The sequence below is a fragment of the Falco peregrinus genome, chromosome 4 (assembly GCF_023634155.1).
Source record: "Falco peregrinus isolate bFalPer1 chromosome 4, bFalPer1.pri, whole genome shotgun sequence".
Classification (NCBI taxonomy): Eukaryota; Metazoa; Chordata; class Aves; order Falconiformes; family Falconidae; genus Falco; species Falco peregrinus.
Genome location: NC_073724.1, coordinates 5,836,473 through 5,860,187, shown reverse-complemented (window position 1 = coordinate 5,860,187; position 23,715 = coordinate 5,836,473). Strand labels below are relative to the sequence as shown.

The following is a 23,715-nucleotide window of genomic DNA, read 5'->3' as shown; positions in this document are numbered from 1 at the left end:
ATTTGCAGTTGCCTCTGCAATTTCACTTTTGCTAGTACAAAAATTAAGTATAATAAAGCAATAGAACGCCATCCTTATTAAAATAAACATGATATAGAAACAGAGAATTATTTAGGTTGAAAGAAATTTTTTGGGGACATCCAGACCGATCAACCTCTTCCTCAAATCAAGACAGGAATTTCCCTAGTTGCAGCTCCTCTCCACCACTTCTCATCCCGTCAGCACATCTCCAAGAACATTGTTCTGTTATCTTCACACCTTACTAGTAAGCAGCAGGAAGACCTCTCCCTTAGTTTCTTCATTTAAAGTCCGAACAAATGCAGCTGACTCTCCTCATATGTGATACACTGCAATACGCAAGCAGCACAGACTCCCTATAGTATAATCAACATTTGTCTTCACAGTTTTCTTGTAGTGCCAAGTCCAGAACCAGGCATGGTACAGGACATGCATTTATTTATACTACTACAGGAATGACCAGAAGGACTAGTTGAGAGTATCCAGAACTCTAAATGGCTCTATGAAATTCTGCCAGTTGTAGAAGCCTAGGATCTTCATGTAGGTATGCAAAACAGATGCCTCAGATAGGAAATATGAGTATCACCCCTGAGCACCGAAACCAGAGCAGCTAGACATTGACTCAACCGGTCCCTGAAGATCCCTTAGATGTTCTCTAGGAAAGAACTGAATTAGCAAGACAGGAAGTATATCACTGCTTTATTTTGCAGCAGCAGTTACTACTGCAATGAAGAAAAGCAAGCAGATGTAAGTGCTTTTGTTCTCCATAGTCCCAATGGTTGGTTTCTGCCCTGTTCCCTTTTGGAACTTAATGAGAAACAGCGTTCTAATGCAATTTAACAGAAAACAACAATGCAACTGAGACCTGATACGAAACAGAAAATAACAATGCAACTTGAGCAAAAAGTTACTTCCAAAAAGTAAAAAAACAAACCAAACCAAAACTCCAAAACCAAACCCCACACCAGGAATGTATGTCTGAACTCCTTTCGCTGTGCAAAGACACAATCAACACCACGATATCTGGATACAGTCAGATAAGTCAGAGCAAAATGCACTGCAATTCTGCAAGTGCAAAGTGAGCTAGAGAGCTAGATATCTTTAATTGCATCGGGGGGGGGGGGATCAATCTACTAACAAAAGGCACTACTGAATTATTTTTACATTGCGACATATTATGAATTGTTGGATTTCTTCCATCTCAGCTTAAAAGTGCAACTGAAATTGACTGCTATCATAGTACAACCAGAGGTCTGAACCATAAAGTGAAAAATATTATTTACACATTAGCAACAAAAAGTAAAAATAGATAATGACACCACTGATACAGTTACATTAAATGATCTCCCTTACATATATGGAAGCTACCTTTATGTCCCAAGGGCAAAGTACAAATTAGCCAATAAGCCACACAGAGAAAAAAGTTGCTATGGCCAACATGCTCTTTCATATATATATGTATGTACCTATGTATATAAATGTATGTAATTCACACAGAAATATGCACTACACACCACACCATCTTTTTTTCCTGTTTTTACTTTTAGAAAAAACAACAGTACATAACAGATAGCCCTTTCCTTCCCTCCTAGGCCCTTAAGAAGAAAAGCATTATGGTAATTCTGTGAAGGAATTGCAGCCAGCGTTCACAAACAGAGAAAACCAAATTACAGCAAGCACCACCGGTTTACACAGCATCCCCCATGCAGGAGTGTTCACACAAGCATCCTCATCTGAGAGAGAAAGGTGTTCCTAGGCTAGCCCTTCCTCTGCACACAACAGACACGTTTCTCGGAAGTAAATACGGTCTTGTTAAACAAGAGCTGTACCTTATATACTGGAAAAAAATTCAAGTTTCACTAACGCTCAGGAAGACAGCTGCCTATCCACACACAAGTAAATAACTGAAGTAGTTTTCAGCTGTATGTTGGTTAGAAAATGGCAAAAGCAGAAACAAAAATACATAACGAACTGCAGAAGAACTGAGAGAAGCCCAGGAAGACTTGCAGAAAAGAAAGCTTCTTCTTAATATGAGGTACTATCAACTCTAAGTAGATAGTATTAACTACATCTTACATTGACATAAGAATTTGATTGAGCATTCAAAATGATTAACAGCAGAAATTTTGCAGTAAACATTGAAGTAACTTCTCCGTGATGTTTTTAGTTACACAGTTATGCAGAAGAGCAAACAAACTAAACCAGAGCCGACAGAGTTCTAATAGGAAATGTGAAACAGTAAAAGCTATAATCCCTCATCATCAAAATAACAGGTAGAAAGTAACTTTCTACTAAAAAAAACCGAAACCACCCAAACAAAACTAAAACCTGTCTGGCAATGTCTCTAGTATAAAAATACCAGCCATAGCACATAGACTTGTATTACATCTTGCGTGCGTTTCATGTCAAAGACAAAAAAAAAAAAAATAAAGCCAACAAAAAAAAAACCAAATACAAAAATAACCCCAAACAAAACCAGTATTTGCCTACATAATATGAAGATTACATGTTCCTTTCTGATAAAAGGACAAAAAAGCCCTCTAAGAAAATAAAATATAAACTTGCATACCTATATAATTGTTGAGGATGCTGACAGAAGGATTGAACCATGAACTGCAAGAACTCTTGCCTTCTGCAACTCAGTTTCCCCATACATAACAGACTGATTAACTACTTAAGCATTTGAGTGTTAAACAAAGCCTACACGAGCAAAGCAAACATAAATTTAGCAGTAACACCAAATGTAAAAGAATTATAGAGGAATTAAAGCAGGTTAATTAACACTGATAATATATAGCTGTGGGCTGGCTTCAGGGGCGGCACGTTGGCTGATGTGGATAAGGTGCAGCTGTGGCTGGTTCCTGCTAAGTACTTAAATAGCTCTAAGGACTGTACGAAGAGGAGGACCAGATGGAGAGAGACTGGGAAGAAGCAGAGGGAGGAGAGAGAGTGTGCCCTGGATGTAGGAGAGGCCCTGGGAGAAGCAGGAGGCCTGGATGAGGAGGAGCTGGCTGGAAAAGGAGCCCAGATGAAGAGAGAATCCAGATGCAGCAAAGGCAAGAAGCGGGGTGGACTGGCTGCCAGAGGATGAAGAAACAGCACAAAGAGTAGATGAACTATTGAAACCCTGTGGGGGATCGGTGGCTGTGCCGGGGCAAGGCGTGGGAACTACCTATTGAACTTAACCTGGGATGGGGTGGTAAAAGCCTTGTTGCAGCCGGCCAGTTTTGATAGTGCTATGACAACTGAACAGTAAAAAACCAAAAAGCCAAACGTAACATTTAAAGTAATTTGTACTAAGTCAATAACAGCCAATACCATCAGCACTTTAGGAAGATTGTCTTAAAATGATACTGGGATATGTCCCATGGGCTATGAGAGATATTAAGCTGCGCAGTACCAATTCAAATTGAAGCAAGCATCACACTGAATAATACCAGAACTCTTCAGTTCCCATATTATTCTAATACAGGGTGTTTTGTACCAATCTTATGCCCACATTGCAAATTCAGCCTACTCTCTTTCCAGGCCATTGAGCCGCCACTTCTCCCTGAATAGTGCTCGGGCTCACTATCCATTACTTTATCTGGGAGGATTAGTAGCAAGAGTAGTCTTCCCCTTTTCTTCTGTCAGCAGGGTGTGTTCTTACCCCTGGCAAAAAGCAGAGTTGCCACAAGCATAGGTATCCTGCAGGATTAGGGTATGCCATAATACAATTGATTAGGATGGAAGAAAAGATGGCAAAAGGAAGAGTGGGACGATGATCCCACTCTACTTTGCTCCACAATGAAGACTGCATCTCAACCTCTTCAGTAATAGATCCTGTTCTTCACTGTGAAGTGAGGTCCATGTACCCATGACAACTCACAGCGCTGTCTTGCTAGCACCATGTGCTATGTGAACAAGCCATTTATTGCTGAAGAGATTACTGGTATTGCAGAATACAGTCAAGCATTTACAATTTAATTAATTGATGTAGGCCTAAACAGTAACAATATTTTTACGTGATATTGCCGTGCCAAACTTGCGCAAAGCCTTTAACCTATCATACCATTTTGAGTAATATTAGAATTCTAAAGGGTTGAAACCCCTCAAGTTATTATTTTTTCCAATGCTAAAGAGAAAGAAAAGAAATAAATACCTCTGAGAAGGACTAAGTAAGATCTAACATCAGGTGCTGTAAATGGATTCAATATATCACCATGTACAACTCAGGAGGGAAAGAAAAGGTTTTGTTCACTAGTATGTTACCAAGGTTGGTATAAAAAAATACTTCAGAAGTACTGTAAAATGAATTGTAATACTACTTAGTGCTAAAGTTACAGTAGTATTAGTGTACTTTATACTTACATTTATACTATACATAAATACTTCTTTAGAAGGTGTATCGAAGGTCAACATTTACAAATTTTCAAATTAATAGAACATTTATTAACATTACTTACACTAATACGGGTTTTCCTGATATCTTAGGGCTGTTTAAAACTTCTGTCATGGCTTGTTTTGTTTCTTCCATTCTTGCAATGTCACTGGAATCCACAACAAATATTACACCATAGGACTCAGCATAATAATTTCTCCAGATATTTCGAATTCGTTTGCCACCTCCTAAATCAAAGATGGTGACTTCAAAGCGTCCCTGTTTAAGGTCAATCTTGGAAAACCCAACTGTTGGAGCCACATCTTCAGGAGACTCTGTCAGAGTTCAAAGAAGAAAGCCTTCAGTAAAAAAAAGCATCCTTAGTTATTTAAAGAAGATTTTACATTGTGATTTGTGTAGCAAAATTTGTATTTTAAAAATATGGAGCAAACCTTCCCTGTTAAGTGACACCATATTTCTAACCATGTTTAACCAATTTTACATGAAGATTTCCCCTCTCCTCCAGTAATTTCAACTTAATGTACTAGTCTCTCAGCCAGTTACTTTACATTAGTGTAGATAGAAGCTCCAGGGGGAAAGAAATAACAACCAAAAAAGAGCCCCAAATGCAAATTTTAAATATTTAACACCACAGTTAAAATGCAGTGGTGTTCAGCATACTGTAGTTTTTACTTTCCCCCTCACCACCAATGCTCCCACCTGAACAGTTATACAGCATTCATACCGTATTAATCCAAGTTTGAGAAGGAAAACAAACAAAACTGTTAATGCATTATGACCTGGGAAGGCTTGTGCTCTGCCAAATTTATTCTTTATCCCTTACAGTTGCCAAAACAGCCTCAAAAGTTCAAACCAAGGGCTGAGATGAAGTGACCAAAATCATGCTCTTCTGAGATCAATTCCCTTTATTCAAGATCAGGTTTTGGCCTTTGTTTGTTTATTTATTTCTAATTTCTGGGTTGTGTTTTATTTTTTGGGGGGGAGGGGTGCTTTTTGTGGTGTTTTTTTTATTTGCCGTGCAATATGCTAATAAATGCTTTATATTTAATACTTTTGCTTGCAGTCTCCCTTTCCTGCAGGCAAAGAAAGCCTGTACTTGCCTCACACCACTATGCTGACTTTGTAAGGGTGAGTTATTGGATCTCTGCAACTGCTTTATGTAGCTTGGCAACACAAGGCAGGAGAAACAGGTGTAAAATTCAGCTTGTTAAGAGGGAGAAATGAAGGCATGATCAAAAGCACTAAGCTCTGAAGAGCAATACAGAAGCAAAATAACTACCAGCCTTCTGTTACTGCATTCCTTTTTTGAGACTCTCACACACAGCCCATAGGGATTCAGAACAGACCCCTTGGCCAGAATAGTGTAAGCCAAGACTCCAAAAAGAGAAGGCTCCAGGTCGCCCATTTGTGAATAACTGCAGCTTCAAGACTCAGATGACTTTATTTTGAAGAACATTTGGCACTGTAAGCCGTACATATGTGCTTTTACAAGATAGAACAATGTGAACGTGAGGGTTGGTTAAGGGTGAAGGTTATTGATGGTGCCAAATGTAAGGGGATATTGCTGAAACACCTGCTCCTATTGCATAGTGAAGTCTCCAATACTAAAGTCTTCAATGTATAAACAGGCTATAGATCGATTCTGGCAAATATGAATTAGTTAAACATGGTTAGCAATATGGTGTCACTTAACAGTAATAGTATGGCGTAGAGGCAAGGTAGATAGCATGGAGAGGGCTGCCTCTTAAGGTGTTGTGCTGTGCAGCATTGGAGCCCTTAGTCCACTGCAAAAAAATTAGCCTGCAGAGGCATTTAACTATCTTGGAAACATTAAGACCAAATGTTCAGAGTGCTTTGGTGTTTAAGTGCCTTGAATTGGCCACTGTGCAACATTGGTGACTGTGCAAAATGCAAAATTGCAACAAAATATGGTTGGGATTCTTGTTTAAATGTCATGAGAATCATAGCGTATTTTTGGCCTAGAGGGTTTTCTTGTTCAGTAGTCTAATAAATAGCTGAAGGAACATTGTAACTGCAAGCAAGTCAGCTGCCTCCATCAGTTGCTTTATGTGAAAGAAAGTATAGGACAAAAGCTGAAGGCTGTAGATTTCATTTTCGTTAATAATTACTTTGAATTAATGCAGTGATACAAAATATTCTGCTTAATGATGTGTTTCACATCTTAGTATACATTAGAGAAATCAATGGACCTGGTGGGTTTTTTTGGTTGGTTGGTTGGTTGGGTTTTTTTCTTGTGTGCTTGTGCTGAAGTTGCTTTCAAGTGACCGTCCAGTAATGTCTCTACTTCACTAACCTTTATAACAACGTTGTAAGTACATATAATGAGGAAAAGGTTCAAAAGAAGCAAACTCTATGTGTATGTATACAACATAAAGGATGGTTCTAGTGATACATATTTTCTGTCATTATTTATCACCAGAAAAGCACTAACAATTTTCTAGGCTCTTCAGTCAGAGGCCACTTGATTTTGGAGGGTACTTTGCACCACCCAGTGACACATGGAAGCAGGATATAATTTGAAATAAAACTTGTGCCTATGAAAACAACAACTCTCTATGGGTCATCCCCCACCTTGTGGGGTTGTCTTTCTAAGTAACTTTTCTCTTGTGTAATAACAAGAGTATACTTAGTAGTGTGTTGGCAGACTTGGAGACTACCTCGACTTTCTGTTTGTGTGTTACGTAAGCTCACGAGCTTGCTAAATTGTGAACAAAGTTATGAATATTCTCTCATTTATATTCCCAAATCTTTGCCCTGAAAACATGACTGCTTCATTATTTAGCCTTCCATTCTGTTTAAAACCCAACTTCATTGCCTTTATCAGCTAAATGTGACAGTTATTTCTAAAAGTACTATTTTTCTGGGGAAAAAGTGGAATAAAGATGAGTATTTCTAAAGGGAACCTCCAGGAAAAGATAGTTCTGACTTGTGTGACTGTGGCTTCTGAATAGTCCTTGCCGTAAAAAACAAATTATTTTTCCCCTTATCAGGTCTTGTGAAGATTAGAACCTTCAATTAGTCTTTAGGGTTGATAAAACCAGTTTTTGGCTGTGCATCAGCTGGAGGAGACTGCAGTTAAGTCTGCTGGATTTTAGCAAAAGCCAAATATATTTCAGTTCTTAGGACTCTTCAACCTAGGCAAATGGGCATGGTAACCAAAGTCATATTCACAGTGGACTAAAGTCCAATGCTGCACAGCACAACACCTTAAGAGGCAGCCATCTCCATGCTATATCTACCTTGCCTCTACGCCGTACTATTACCTTTGAAAAAGGTGTAGCAGAATGGTAGCAACTTCGTTGAGCTACCACTAACCTGGCCTACATTAGTTCAACACTATGTTAGGCACAGTGGCCACCGAGCAAATGCAGAGCTTGCTCTGCTACTTCTCCTGAGCATAAAGCACACGACTTGAAGCACGTATTTTTTAAGTCACCCTAGCATGATTTGCGGGATATAAAAAAAAAAAAAAAAAAATCAGGATCTTTATGTTTCAAAGGTAAGACCCCTTAATTTTTCTCCCATCTGCAGGTATTCACACAATGGGGCCTGTGACATTCTCACTTTGGCAACCACACTTGTGCTACTTTTCATGGTAAAATCACCAAAATTTTCTTTCAACGATACGTGAGGGAGAGAGAAATTAAAGAGATGAAGCAACACTTTTAGATTAAAATGATGGAAAATAGTAATTATCCTCTCTTTCAATGCTGCATTTAGATGATAAATTAATTGCTTACCTCCTTGAATTCCTCGGACTGTAGCAGTTTTACCAGCATTATCAAGACCCACCATTATTAGTGTCACCTTCCTCCATAAGGAGAAAAAAAAAAAAGAAAAAAAAAGATATTTCAAATCTTTTTTTTTTCTTCTAGCTAGACTTCACTTATTTTATTTAGTTTTTTAATACATGCATAGCAAATCTACCACAAAGTAGTAAAAATAATAGGTATCAAAACACCAAGTAGCAGCTTTGTTACAATTGTGTATCTGGTGTTCAATCTGTCAAACCATCTGATGAGACAGAACAACAGAAACAAGGTATGACATGAGAAATCTAATATTGTGCTGTAAGTTCCACATGAGAATGATTTGGTTTTCAGCTCTTATTTGCCTGCTGAAATCTAATTTCAAGGTACCATAAATTTTATCATTGGGGTTTTTTTATGATGTGGTCATGGTCTCTTTTAACAATTTCTGTATTTTCATTTCCGTTCTGCTGTACCTTTAGCATCCCTCTGCCTCAAAGTAGTGCATATACTAGAAATTTATTTCCACCTGAACCAGTGCATCAGAACACTATAAAGTATACAACACTTGTGTAGACAACATCAGATGCTGTAAATAAGCAGCACTGGTACTCATTGTGCCTTTGTTTCAAGCAGGAGCTATCTAGACTGCAAATGTGTAAACCAGTGGTGTTGAGTATGTACAATATATTAGCAATCTGATATACAGGTTAAAATTTATACCAGGATAGGATTTTAAGCAAGGCAATAGGAAAAAAAAATAAATATATTTGTATACTTCAGTTGTTCCTCCTATTCACAGTGTCAGAGCAGTCAAAGGAATGTGCTCAAACTGATGCCCCTTTAAGTGAAGGAATACTAAAACTATTGTCATTTCCCAGTCTTAAAACTAATAGCATCATACATAAAGTATGATTTATGCAAGTTCTTTCAGAAGAGCCAAAAACCTCTGAGCAAATAACCTAAAAATGAACAGTAGGATCACAGTAAATTATAATTTAATAGGAAGCCAAAATCAGAACACCCATAAACATATATAAATTCACAATTGTCTATAATACATTGGTGGTGTCAGGAAGCTATTCAATCCACTTTATTTTTTTTTTAACAGCAGCACCTTCTGTAAAACCTTAACTATGTAGCATTGAAGAAAAGAGCAAATCAACCTACATGAGTGTGAAGTAGAAAGAAGTGTGGTGTACCCTTTATTTCCCTTCCTCATAGTCTGCAAATACTTTGAAACAAACTACGCACTATCTGTGCACCTCTGCTAATTGGAGGGAAAGGGATGCAAGATGTCAAAGTAAAAGTAACAGAAACAAACAAGAACAGCAGAATTCCATAAACCAGCATAAATCACCATGCTACCCACAAAACGTAGTATTACAATACTTGGGTAACAGTAAGAAAACTAATATTACACTGGGGCTACAGTCTACTCTTGACAACAAAGTGGTTTGAATACATTACACTTCAGAATCTCAAAACACAGAAACTAGATAAGACAAAAGTTTTACATAACCATGTAAAAACTTTGCATAACCATGCCAGCATAACCTCATAATGTTCAACTTGAGAAACAGTATGCAAAGGACAATATTTTGAACTTTATGCTTTCCTGAAGTCAGAAACAAAGTACCTGAATTAGAGATGATTATCACTTCATTTTTAGGTTCAGACAATGTATTTTTCTCAAGAGAAAAAAAATGATGAATTTTGTCTCAGCATTAAAAAATATGAAACTGTTATATAGCAAATAAATTAAAACATAGGTGAGAGGACATGAAATGCAGCTTGGGAAGGTCAGCAGAGGAACACAAAATACTTCCACATGTTTACCTGACAGGTTCCTGCCACCGTTTTAACCAGCTGCAGCAATTTGCCATTAGACTGAACATCCCTCTTCAATAGCCATCCAGAGCCGCGAAAGATACAGAAACGATGTGGACAGGCCAGAACAACCCAAGACGACTGGGAGAGAGACTGCAGAGGCCCAGACGTTGTCTTGCCACTGCTACAAAGGAGAAAGAAAAAAACAAAAAAGAAATGCATAGTTAGCTCCTACATGTAACAAAAGCAAGTCATTTCCCTAGCAGCAGCCTGTCTATCCAGTGTGTCATACTCAGTTAGCCCCACAACAGTCTCATTATGTCTTTCACTTTCCCATCCTCTCACGCTTCATCTGCCCTCATTTTACATATCTAGGCAGCAACAACACAGTACTTACACAAAATAATAATGCAAGACCACTGCACATAAGGAAACTAGCAAGTTAGAGCAGTAAAACACATCAAGTTATGAAATTCCAGTGCTTGCCTTGCTAATGCACCCCACAGCTCTGCTGACTGACAGAAAATAAGGACCAATTTCAAGCATTAGTAAAGCTTGTAAGAACATAACAGGATAAAACATTAAAAGCAAACAATGTCCTATCTGTTATGTATATTCATTTAACTGTCAATTTCTTTTACACAAAAAGATCCCATAGCAAGGAAACTGGGTTCTCTAGTGAGCACTCTCAGGAACTTAAAATATCTAGTAATTGTCACCAAATTAATAGAAGTATCAAGTACTTCCACCATTTCACAATCCCACCTTCTATTCTTCAAGCAGGAGAAGAAACAGAGACTATTCCTCTTTCTGATGTTGCTGTGAAACAGACAACAGAGAAAAACTGTGTGATCACGTGCATGCTTGTTTCTTTGTATGCACACTTGGCTATGAGACAGCAAAGCTTACACAAACCATGCAGTCAAGTGCACCAAGATGCAAAAGCTTTAAAATTCCCTTTGTTGTTCAGCTACAATAATCATACCACAAACAACAGCAGTTGTCCAGGTAAAGGCCTTTCACTGGCAAACTTTGGGCAATTTTACTGCACGAGTTCAAACCTACAACCTCCCTGGTGGGATGATGTGCCGAGTTACTTTATTCACAGCACCCCGTATGGTCCTGTGCTTTGTATTTTTGGCTAAAACACTGCTGATGACACACAAATATTCTGGTTATTACTGGAGAGTGCTTGCACAACATGGAGGCTTTCTCTCTGCCCCATGCAGCCAGTAGGCTGGGCTGGGCAAGAGGTTGGGAGGGGACACAGCCAAGCCAGCCGGCCCCAACTGATGGGAGGGATATTCCATACCATGTGATGCCATGCTTAGCAAAAAATAGCTCAGGGAAAAGAGGAGGAAGGCAGAATGTTCATAATTATTGCGTTTGTCTTCCCAAGCAGCCATTAAACTGCTGAGGCTCCACTTTCCAGAAAGCAGCTGAATGTCTGCCCCCTGATGGGAACTAGCAATTAATTCCTCTTTTTGTTCTGCTTGAGCATGCAGCTTTTACCTTCCCCATTAAACTGCCATTATCTCTATCCACGAATCTTCTCATCTTTCTTCTATCTTCTCCCCATCCCATGGGAGAGGGGAGTGAGCAAGTCACTGGGTGCACGTGTAGCTGTTGGGCATGGTCAGCCCACCAGTTCTTCTCAGTGCCAACGTGGGGCTAAAGGTAATGACATGTGTGAGTTGTTAATTGGCAGGCTCCTGCACTGGTCACTGAGCTTGCTTACTTTACTGCATATTGGAGTCCAGCACTTGTTAGGAGCTGGAAAAGGCTGTTTAGATTACTCCTCCCTCGGGAAATGGCAAAACCATTTGTAGGATTATGTTTGCTCAGGTGCACTTGGTGGGTAACATGGAAGGATGGGGAAATCCAGTGTGTATCTCAAGGAGATTTAAACTTGGTGGAAAATAACCCATGATTTGAGTTGCATGGTACAGGAACTGTACAGCATGGACCACTTGAACCAAAGGAGGATGAGCCTTGTGAAGAAGCAAGGCAAGCATGGCGATGGTTCAACCCAAGTTGGTCTTGGCACCCAGCAGTCCAACATGCTACTTCCCCTGCCCTGAGTGGTCACCTCCAGAGATGGGGCCCAAGTCACCAGCAGTTCTTATTCACAGAAGGGGTGGGGGGTGGCTATGGAACAGGGGAATAAATCCACGCATGTGTCATGGGACAGGGGATGGTGGTTAATGACACACCGATCTCTCCTCCAGAGATGATCACAACCCTTGCAGAAGGAATGTGCACTGTCACCTCAGCTCATAGGCTCATATCATCTTAGCACCCATTTTGATCAACAGCTTAAGCTAAAAAACCCAACTGGATTCACATCAGAGCAGCTGAGAGGTAGAGATATTCCCTCCTGCTAACTAGCCACCATGAGCAGATTGATTGAAAAGTGTAAATAATTCAAATTAACACTTTCAACTACCATAGCAAGTTTTCTGAAGCTTGTTCCTCTAAAACTCATTTTTTAAACAAAGAAATTCCTTTCATATTTTAAACAATAACTAACCTCAAACTAAGGTAACTTCGGATTATGCAGAAAACAAAATAATTAAGGATTATAACAACTTTCCAAAGTTTTGATTTTCCCCACCTGGACCAGCAGAAGTGGGAACAAAATTGAGGAACTATCCCTAAGAAACTACGATGGTTTGAAGAATTTATACAGGTAGGAACTGAGAACTTCTCCTGATCTTATGAAGCTGCTGTATTCAGGGATGCCTTTGTGTGGATCTGCCACCATTCAATGCCAGAAATGCTTCTTCCAGAGCAGAGATAACAGATATTCTTTAAATATTTATCTTGTGTTACACAAGAGCACCTGAAAGTAGCTTCTCCATAGGACAGTTTAGTGTATGAAGAACCAAGAAGTTCCTAAAAAGGACAGCAAAATGATTACAACTATTACAAGTATTAAAACCAGGCTCCAAAGAATCCAAAAAAATCCTCAAAACACCCCACATGCAGCAGAGTATGGTGCCTCAACCCACAAGCAAGTACCAACAAAGCTAACTTTGAGAACACTGCTACACAAGTCTTCAGCTAGCTCTGCTGAAAAGCAAAACACAACAGCACAACAAACAAGGCACTGACAAAACCGCAACTTTTTCAGTGCCTGAACATCATCACAGAACAATTCCCATCCCATATTATACACATCGTCTAGGTTTGCAAATTGTCACAGAATTGCTCTAAAGCACAGATGTGGCTCACAGCTTTTAAATGGGATTCATGAGATGAAAAAAACTTGTTAGAGAGTGAAAGCAGAGGATGACTATGTCATCGCTGAGAAATCTTGTTTAAATGCAAAACCCTAAAGGGGGGGGTGGGGGGTGGGCATGAGGTTACAAATAAGATAAAACATTTCCAAAACATACCACGATAGGAGGAAGGGGCATTCAACACTGCTGAGAAAATTATGGTGGAGAGGCAAATCACATCATGTTATGCTATTTTGAATATACTTGATCTCTGAAATAAGTATGGAACATACTACCTGTACTTTATATGCTGCATTAACAACGCTGAGAAGCTGTTCCAGATGTATGTCAGCTTAAACTCTTTATGCTTGTTGAGGCAAAGCAAAACCAACATACCCACAAACTCAGAAATACGTAAATCCGTGTAGTCAAACCAATATACCATTCAGGTAGCAGGTCAGCACAAGTGTCAAGGACTAAAGAGTGTCAAAGATCCCCTTTTTAGTTATGAGAACAGAAAAAGCATACTACAGAGACTAAGAAAAACATGATAGGTAACAGCATTAACTCCTGACACTCTAGATTAAGATCACGAGCTACTTAGCAGCCTGTATGTTACATGATCCAAAGTACTGGGTACCAGCAAGTCCAACAACCAAGACACCTGACAAATAAGGTTATCTACTTCCATGTCGAAGCACAAAACAAGCACCTTCTACACATTTCACTTTCAGTTTATAATGTTCTGCCTTTGGTAGAGGCTTTTACGCTAGATTTTTTCATTCATATCAAGCTCTCACTTTCTTCAAAACATAATTAAAGAAACCATTCAAAGCTGACCCTCCTCAAGGTTTATTTAACCTCCTACTGTGATATTCCTTGCCTGACTTGAGTTTTAATTTAAAATCACGGTCTTTTAGTTGTATTGCATTATATTTCGAACAGCAAACCAAGCTTCTGAGCAGAGAAGGCGGCATATTCAGCAAAAATCTGAACACCATCCTCTCTGCCACAATTGCAGTGTATAAACAGGTGCATGAACAGCAAGCAAGAACTGTAACATCTTAAAAGACTGAAGCATACAAGTATTTGTGAGACACAGGTCTAGAACCATCAGCTCTTCTATGAAGAAGTTTCTACAAGACTAGAAACTCAAGGGACTTTCCACGCTTTTCCAGCCACGTTCCTCCTGGCGTTTCCAAAACAGAAGCAGCCCTAAAACGCAGGCTTCGGAGCAGGCACGTTTCCTTTGCTCGCCTCTTCTACTGCGGAATATATTTTTCGCTTCATAAAAATCAACAGGCAGGCCGCCCGGCACCCACCGCCCGCGGCTGCCGCTGCGGCCCGACACCGACGTTTGATGCAGCGCAGGACGCTGGGCCCCAGCCCGGCGGGGCCGCCCCCCACCTCACCGGCCAGCCCGCCCGGGGGACGCCCCCGCCGCGCCGGCAGCCCGCCCTCCCCGCGGGCACAAGTACCTGAAGAAGCCTCGAGCCCCAGCACCGACCCACCGCTGCCCGCCTCGCCCCTCTGCCCTGGAAACACCACAGGCCCCGGCGGGGCCGGCCCGGGCCGCGCAGCCAGCCGCCTCACAGCGCCAGCCGCCGTCTGCCCGCCCAGCGGCACTTACCGGGCGCTCAGCGGACGCGGCGAGGCCGCGCAGGCCGAGGGCTAACGGCTGCCCGCCCGCGCCCCCGGGGGCTCGGTGCCGCGGGGCCCGTCCCCGCCAGGGCGGCCAGCGGGCCCGGCGTTCCGGCGGCGGGGGGAGGGGGCGGGCGCGTAACTCCGCTCGGCTCCGCCGCGCCGGACCCGACGCGGCAAGTCCCCGGGGGTCACGTGACCGCTCACGCGCAGCCGCTCATTGGCGGAGGTCGGGATCTCCGGGGCTGTTGAGACGCGTAACCAGGCTGGTAACCCCTGGTTACCGATAGCAGGAAGCGGGAAGGTACAAACTTACGGGGCTGGCAGCGGAGCCGACGGCAGGCGACGCTAACGCTCGGGCGGCGGGGAGCGAGCAGGCGGGCCCGCGGCTAGCCAATAGGAGCGGCCGGTTGCCTCGGTGCCCGCGAGGATCAGCCAATTAGCTGCGAGGGGGCGAGCACTGAACGCCCGCCTCCCCCTCCCCCGCTGCCCTCTGGCTGAAGTAAACAGCGGGCGGCGCGACCCTGCGGCAATGGCCGCCGCTGCTTGCCTCTGTCCCGCGGGTGCGAGCCCCCTCCAGCGCCTCGGTTTGTGGTCTGCCGAGAGCCGCTCCGCGGGAGGATGCCTGCGGACCCCCAGAGCCGCCCCGCGGCCCAGCCCAGGCTTGAATCGCCCACAGTGCGGCCCGTACTGACGCTCCCGCCGGGCCACCGGCGCTGCCCGGCCACGGCGCAGCCTCCTCCCGCCCCGCTGCTCCTCCCTCCCGCCCTCAGAGGCTCGCCCGGCCCCACCGCCGCCGCGCAGAGAAGCCGCCGCGCAGCTACGGTGCCGCGAGCGGTCCCGGCTGCCCCCGGTAGCGATGAGGCCGCGGGGCAGGCTGTGCCTCCCGCTGCTGGCCGGCCTGGCGGTGGCCATCGCCCTGGCGGAGGCCGCGACCTGTGAGTGAGGCGAGGGGGGCGGCAGGCGGGGTGCGGGGGGGGGGGTCCCTTAGCGCCCCTCACGCTCCCAACAGCCCGGCCCTCAGCGCCGGGGGCGAGCGTGGGGTCGGGGGCCGCAGGCGGCGGCCTCAGCGCTGAGGCGAGGGGCTGCCCGCCTCACCGGCGCGGCGCCGCGTCCCCTCCCGGGTGCGAGCCCCGCAGCCCCCGCGGTTTCTTTCGGGGCAGCTGGGCTGTAGTGGGGCGGGGGGGGTGGCGGCCGGGGTGCAGCTCAGCAGTCGGGAGTCAGTGAGCCCGCGAGCAGCGCTTGGTTAGCTTGGAAAGAAAACATTTGCTCTCTGGAGAGTTGGCATATACTGTGGAGTCCGGGCAAGCGGCCCTGACTCCCTTCATGAGTTCAGATCTATCGGCCTAGGTAAGCACTACTCGCTCACCTATAGATCAAAAAAAAACCCCAACAAACAATCAACGCTTACATCTTTGACACAAGAAGTCTTTGAGCTTAGTAGCAAAAGAAGGCACTGTGTATCTGGAACAGGCAGAATTGCAGTTTCAAAGAAGCCTGTTCCTGACGCGTTTTACTAATGATTAAACAGGCAGAAGTAAAAAACTAATGTTTACTATTCAAACTTCTGTTTGAATGCTAGGGATTCTGATTGTGAAGGGAACAGTATGGAAGGATGAAAGTTCATTTTATAACATTTTTGAACAAGTCCTAAAAATAAATCTTCTAATAAACATTTTGTAATGTTTGTTTTTCTCCTGTTTTCATCACATTTTCTGTTCCATTTATTCTCCCCACTGAGTACCTTGTCAGTTTTCTCTTTTATGAACAGTGAGAAATTTGAAGCTTACGCGTGCGAAGTATCTGTGGTCCATGTAGTCCAGTTTATTATGCCTGGCTCTGAACAATGCCAGGGATTTCTGGAACAGGGAGGAAAAAAAGAGAAAACAGATCTTAATAATGCAGCTTGTACCAGTCAATAATCATAAAAAAAAGTTGTGGCTCTGCTAGTGTAGCTGCATTCTATCCAACATCCAGTGAGGGACATGTTTTGGATAAGAGGGAGAAGGAACAGGCAAACATTAGCAGTCGGTTGGGTTTATTTTGTTGGCTGCGTAAAGCTTATGTCACTGATGAGCATTTTGGGAGACTGTAGTTGCTGGAATTGTGGAGCTGATTGCCATAGAACAGCTGTACAAACAAGATGATAGCACTTTCTACAGTGGTATCACATCTCCTTTTTATTCAGTTTATCGGATCTTGCTGAGTTTCTGGGAGAGAGCACTAGTAGGCTACAACTGCTTTCTGCAGCTGGGGTATTAGGTAAGCAGCTCTAAGCTATGTTTAACTAGCCCACTTACAGCAGGTTTATAGTTGCATCTATACTACAAAACAGCTGTAAGGAACCACTGAATCTCATCGTCTTCCCCCATTTTTTATTTTTCTTTTTCAGTAGCACTGCTTCTAAACAGGTGCTTGATAAGTAATCACTCTACAGTGTCTGCACAACACCTGCTTTAATCATAAGGCAATTCAATTCTATCAGGCTTCAGTGATAACCAAACGAAACACACAGAGTTCTTAAGGGTTAACTATCGGTCTGGCAGGGTCAAAAGTGTGCTGGAGTTTCCTGTAATCAAACTGACAGCAGCAGCAGTAGTCGGGATTTTTAATTTTAAAAAAATTAAAACCAGTTGAATAAATACAGTACTAATTCTATGCATGGGAATTGAAATCTTTGCACTAAAAACATGGATTTTCATTGAGCTACCTGTGTTATTTGAACTCAGAAGTCATAGGAAATCAGCTTAGGAGAAGGCTGACCTGCTGTGATGTAGGGGGAAATACTTGTTTCCATTACCCCACTGTATTGAAATCACAAGATAAGCAGTGTTACATCTGGTGTAATGTCCTGAAGAACACTGCATGCACTTGGAATTTTCTTGTGCTTTATTTACTGAAAAACTGTGTCACAATGAGATTGATGTAGCTAAAGATCAAAACAAGATTGTTTAAAGTCAGCTGTAAATTAGGCCTCACCTATAGCACAGAGCCCCTGCCCCAAAGCTATGTCAGCATGCTTGCACTGGTAGAAAATCTCCACTGTAAACAAAACCAGCAGGTGCAATGCAGAATTTTACTATTTTGTTGTCACTCCTTTTCCCTCAGAACAGATACACTTTCTGCATCCTTCTTGTTAGTCTGCTTTTACGTAGTGACAAATACAGCCATCTACCCAAGTTAATTGAAATGACACTGCTAGCAGCAGTTGGTGATAAACAGCAAAAATATTTTCTGGGTATGCTTTCCAGTGCAGTTAGGGCTCAGAAGAGCTCTCATGAGGTCCTTCTGTCATCTCACCGTGCTTTTTGCCACCCTCCCAGCAGACGCCATGTCAGTGATGGGCTTGTGGACTTGAGAGAGAAAGTCTAGGAGATCCAGTTGCAACAATTTCCAATTCACTGCTCTTCCTAACTGCTGTATGAGGAATACGTAACAATCAGAGAATCCAAATCCAGCTCTTGAAATACATTGTTAACAGCCCTTGAGATGTACTTCTGGCATAATTTAACATTTGTGGAAGTAGAAAACACTAGAGGAAGAAAGCAGGCTTGAATCATTTCTTTTGTGCCAAGAATTTCTGGAAGTGGGGGCCCAGAAATTAAGACTTTTCTTTAAGAACACCATGTAGGTCATGTATATAAGAAGGAATGAGTCCTCAAATACTGGGCTGCTGCCTGCTCATATACTTATTGGTGGAGAAGGGCACAAACTGACTTCTCCTCCTTGCGTTTCTAAGCAACTTGCTGGCTCCTCTCCGAGGTGAAGGTGTGCTTCAAAACTTTGGAGGTATGCTGTACCATGTCCACCTTATGCTCAGGAAATCGTAGCTGTTGCCTTACCAGAAAGATTAGTCTTACCAGAAAGAAAGCAAACATCAGTTTGGAGATACAGGCTTATCCCAAATCAAATACATTTAGGATGCTGTAACAGAAAGGTTTCTTCAGATCATTATCAGATGTTGCAGTGCTTCAGAGTGCTTCAGTTGTGTTCCCTGTCACTTGATCGAGGCTTTTCGGTAACATATGTAGGTTTTAGTTACAAAGGTGCTCTGAGGTTGAGGTATTGCGTGCTCATAAACAGTACTGAATTGGCTATGTCTGCTTGAAATGATCTTTTTAGATTAGTGATGAATATGTATGTACACCGTATCTGGTTTGCACTGCAAGTGTCATTACCCTCACACAGTTGTGCTGGTCTGAGAGGTTAAGTTGTGCAAAGGCTGATAAAAGAAGGGCAAGTTCGGAAGTGTAGTGCTCTCTAGTTAACATATGTCAGTGATGCTCTTTAACCCTATCAGCTGGACTTTTTCCAGTTATGCTCTTCCGTGTTTCTCTTAATCACAATGTATGTCCAAAAATTAAACTGAGGCAGTCTAATTTCATTGCTACTCCTATAGTGTGTGCTCTGTAAAGAACATAGAAGCAACCCTTTCATTTCTAATATAATTTCCCAACTCACTTATTTGTTCACCATTTGTGTAAAAGTCAATAAAATGACAGTAATAAGATACATGAAAATTAAGTAATGGCACATAACATCAAAGACCTGAAATATAAGTTACTTACAGTTGTATTTTATCTTGGTAAAATGTGAATGTATTTCTAGGTTGTCTGCCTTGATATTTCTCAGGATATCACTCTCACCTTTCATTTTGTCCTGTTCTTTGTGGTTCTGAAAAACAGAATAACATTTATGTTAATTACATTTAACAGGTAGCCTGATTTTGTAAGACACAGTTTTGGTCTCAGATAAGTTAAATATGTTCAGAATATTTACCCATAGAATATTACTGAAACACGTAATATTAAAGGCCTCACAGCTTTTTTCCTCTTGTTGGTCACATATCTCACTTTGTAATATCTATAGCTAAAAAAGAAATATCTTGTCCTGCACATGACATTTAAGTTATGCTTCAGGCACAGCACTACCCAAACATTTTTTTTGGTAACTTAGGAATTTTTTGGTCAGAAACAGCTACCCCACATACAGAAAACAGAATTCTAGGTTTTCTTGCCCACAGTTTTCAAGATCATAGCAAACAGCAAATCCTGACTAAGGATTTAGTTTAGACTTTTGTGTTAGATTCTCATATTTAAGTGATTACAGTGTTTTTCAGCTGTTAATAAATAAATAAATAACAACAGAGCTTTGTTTCTACAAAGTTTTATCCCAGCAGTATGCCTCTCAGTTCCTGGTGAGGAAACGACGAGCAAATTCTTTTATGGAGGAAAGTAAGAAGGGAAATCTAGAAAGAGAGTGCATTGAAGAATTATGCAATAAGGAAGAAGCCAGGGAAATCTTTGAAAATAATCCTGAAACTGTAAGTATCTCATTAATATCTACAAGGTAGATAGTAGTTCTTTGCAGAGGGAAAGCTAAAAGTACATAGAATTCACACTGCAAAACTAAAAGAAGCCCAACATGCGGACTGGTTTGAAATTCTTTTGTGGATAGAACCTGCACAATTAGTAATGAAGACTGTATAAGCAAAGAGGATAGTTGAGTACATATTATTTTAGTTTCCAGTACAGACCACCAGTTCTAGACCACAGTTATCTGCAGGCATTCCGTGTGGGGAAACTCTGTTGGCTTCAGTTAAAATTTTACACAGAAGATGCGTGGCTGTGCAGCCCTTTTAATGAATGGAATGGATGTATTACTGCAAGCTTTTTTCCTAGTGGGGAGAACTCTGTTCCTCACTTCATTCCTACTGCATGTTATTTAGTATTACATAGATTTTATTCAACTTTGTACTGTAAAAGGTTTATTACAAAATACGTGTGAGTAAAATGAATTTTATTTTGCAAGCTATGCCAGTTCCATGTTCTGACTTTGATAACATTGCCTGTATTTGGATATACTGATTGTCAAATTTAAATAGTTTTAGTAATAAATAATCAGGGGTTTTTAACAATTTCTGTTTTAGTAACAATTTTCACTTTATTTGGAATTAATTACATGTACAAAGTTCAACCCATTCCAGGGGATTTTGCTTATTTTAGGGTGGAAAAGGGAAATAAAGGAGACTGCTCTGCATCCAGTAACATCAGGCAAGATCCTCCCATTTAAAGAGAGAATTTTCAATGTAATTTTGACACCCAATTAATTTCATTGCCTTCACTCTGAATTCAGTGCAGTATCTTAATCTCTTCACTGTCTTGTGTTTATCAAAGTCTGCTGTTTTAGCCTAAACAATAGTGATATAGAAACATTGGTCTATATTCTATGAGTCAAAGTGACTTTTTCTTGTTTGCTTCTTTTGTAGTTATGATACCATTATAATTTAGAATGTATTCAGGAATATATTCTGCTGTAATTCTACCTACCTTAAATTTTTATTGGTCTTTATTTTTCTTTTCTTTCTGCAGGAGTATTTTTATCCCAAATATTTAAGTAAGTACAAAAAACCTGAACAACTCTAGTATATCATTCACTGATCTTCTTATTTAGATAATACTAGTTTAGTTATTCTGCCCGTAGCCCTTGAATGATTTCTGTGCTGATTATAATGCATAGGAGTTCCTAGGCAGTTCTGTGTGCTTAGATCCGAGCAGAGGCACTCAGAAGGTTGGTCTGTGATCAGCTGTCCTTAATATGCCCAGACAAGTTTTCTAATTCAAGCTGTGAGAGCAGACTCTTTGAAGATGCCTTGCATAGGCTGTTGTAATTTCAGTCTAAATGAGTGTTTGTATCATAAGCAGATTGTGTGGGTTTGCATTTGCAGGCTGCCTTGCCTCCTATCGAGCAGGGATTTTCAGGGTTACTGCAGTTACTCCAGATTCTCCAGCTGACCTGAGGGCTTGTGTCAATGGTAAGTGCTGCTGTGAGATCCTTTACCTAAAGTACTCAGGTCTAAGAACACACACGTAGGTGGCTAGAAAGTTCACCTAGGCAGAAGAAGAGACAAATCTCCATTAACTCACAGGCAAACTCAATAATCTAAAAAAGAAACTCACAAATAAAAATTAGGTGAGATGGAGCATTTTCAGAGCAAGCGGTATAAATGACTGTTAACTTTATAAAGCATGCTGGAAAAGAAACATAATTAACTGCAAAATAGAAGGTAGAATTCATCCAAAACCAGAACTGTCCTACACCAACTCATCAGCATTCCCGAGTATGTCCTCTGTACTCTACCACTTCCTTTAATAGTTACGCTTGATTCTTTGCATCTAGCAAGTCCTGTTCAGTCAGTTATCCATCTGGCTAATTCTCCATTCTAACACTCTTTGGCCCATAGCTACACTGTAGCCCTTCATGAAGTGGGTAACATTACTGGCTGAAAAATTCAGTTACTAGATGGAAGACATAGACATTGACTCCAGACACAAGAAGGTCACAAAGCGTGAAACTTGTGATACTGCTTAAATATTTTAATTTTTTTATGCCTATACATTCATAAGTCTAGTGTGAATTGTGTCTTTTTCTAGTGAATTCACAGGAAGCAATCTGTACCATGTTCCTTAAATGTCACAGTTGAAACATCTCTCTAAACCTCTTAAACCTTTACAGCCTGGTTACATCATAGAAGCTTTCAATTAGTTTGAATAGGGATACTTAACCATCTGACACTGGTTTTGTCATTGAAAGCAATGGAAGGCAAAAAAAGTCCTTGATAATTACACTGCATATGGTCATGGATGAACATAATTTCCAGATCACTTGGCCAATGAATGTACTCCCATTCATATCACTCTTTCTTATTCTCATTAGAGATCCTAGGAGGAAAGGATTTAGCAGAGCTCCGTGAATGTGCAGTGTTTTTGTATTGCCCAGTGAAAACAACTAGATTACTTGATAGTCATTGTATTTCTCCATTTGGATTCACATTATAAAATCAAATTAAATGAACTGTTACTATTGGACAGTCACCAGGATAAAGGAGAAGTAAAGTGAGTATGGATAAGATTTTCAAGTGTTTCTAAGGCCTAGATGTTCAACAAAATTTATGCACATCTCTGGAAGGGAGCTACTGCTGAGAAAGTGGAATTTAAAGTTCCCATTAAAAGTATTTAACATTTATTTTTGTAAAATGTATTTTCATTGAGACAAAGATTTTGTGATACTGATGTCTACATTTTCTTTTTTATTTTAAAAGTTCTGTCTTTCTGAACTTGTTGATCCAAATTGTTTTGATATTGTCAAAATGAAAAAAAAAATCCCTAATGAGAAATAATTAAATAATTATAAGAATTAGTTTATAATAATACAGTAACTGGTTTCAGTCTCAAGCTGAAAAAAAATCAAGGAATAAAAATAACAAGCATGTATCTAATATGCATTTTTAAGTCCCTGAGCATCTGTATCCCATACATCTGCATACTTAATTGCTTTTGAAAATAAACACTTACAGATCCCTGCCTTTACATCTGTACAGCTCACCATGACACATCTCATGGATACCAAAACCTCTGAGTGGCAGAGGATACAGGTACCACAATACATTTTTTGCCACCACATACCCTTTCTATTGCAGGCTGAGTATCAGTTCTGACATTTCATTGTTGTCACAAATGTTTATCAAAAGACATTGCTGGATAGTAGGTTAGAAGGCACCCTGAACTGGGAAAAAGAGGAACACCAAGCCCACTTTCAGGAAAAATGGCTGCTGCATTACTGTTCCTTCAGTGACATCTTAATCATTCATCTGTGGACATAACCTCTTTGTTCATCCAATCCTGTCCATCCTGTCTTGTCTTCTTCCTCTAGTGTATTTCACCAGTTCTCCTTTGTTCATTCATTGGTTTCCTCAAACTTCTTGCCCTTTATATCCTTAATTCATCTCATTCGATCTACTCATGTTTCACACTGCCAACTCAATCCTTTTTCTCTCAGTTCAGACTCTTACAAG

At 41.2% G+C, this 23,715-nt stretch overlaps 2 protein-coding genes across 8 annotated transcripts in view; one reads left to right on the top strand and one right to left on the bottom strand.

Annotated features, from left to right (window-relative positions):
• The window catches only part of ARL13B (ADP ribosylation factor like GTPase 13B), a 45,733-nt gene extending 30,453 nt beyond the window's left edge, over positions 1-15,280 (bottom strand). For 2 of the 7 annotated variants that reach the window (XM_055801362.1, XM_055801367.1), the window contains exons 1-4: positions 14,851-15,100; positions 10,009-10,183; positions 8,161-8,231; positions 4,464-4,713 (exon numbers count right to left, since the gene is read on the bottom strand). In XM_055801362.1, coding sequence (XP_055657337.1) covers positions 4,464-4,713; positions 8,161-8,231; positions 10,009-10,067 — 380 coding nt within the window. In that variant the 5' untranslated portion in view covers positions 10,068-10,183; positions 14,851-15,100. Of the gene's footprint in view, positions 1-4,463; positions 4,738-8,160; positions 8,232-10,008; positions 10,184-12,613; positions 12,832-14,850; positions 15,102-15,173 lie in introns of those variants that run through there. The other 5 variants (XM_055801364.1, XM_055801366.1, XM_055801365.1 and 2 more) reach the window with 5 other exon arrangements.
• A 148-nt stretch (positions 15,281-15,428) lies between these two features.
• PROS1 (protein S) overlaps positions 15,429-23,715 on the top strand; it is a 34,752-nt gene continuing 26,465 nt past the window's right edge. The window contains exons 1-4 of the mRNA XM_055801361.1: positions 15,429-15,799; positions 20,027-20,184; positions 21,233-21,257; positions 21,589-21,675. Coding sequence (XP_055657336.1) covers positions 15,721-15,799; positions 20,027-20,184; positions 21,233-21,257; positions 21,589-21,675 — 349 coding nt within the window. The 5' untranslated portion in view covers positions 15,429-15,720. The remainder of the gene's footprint in view (positions 15,800-20,026; positions 20,185-21,232; positions 21,258-21,588; positions 21,676-23,715) is intronic.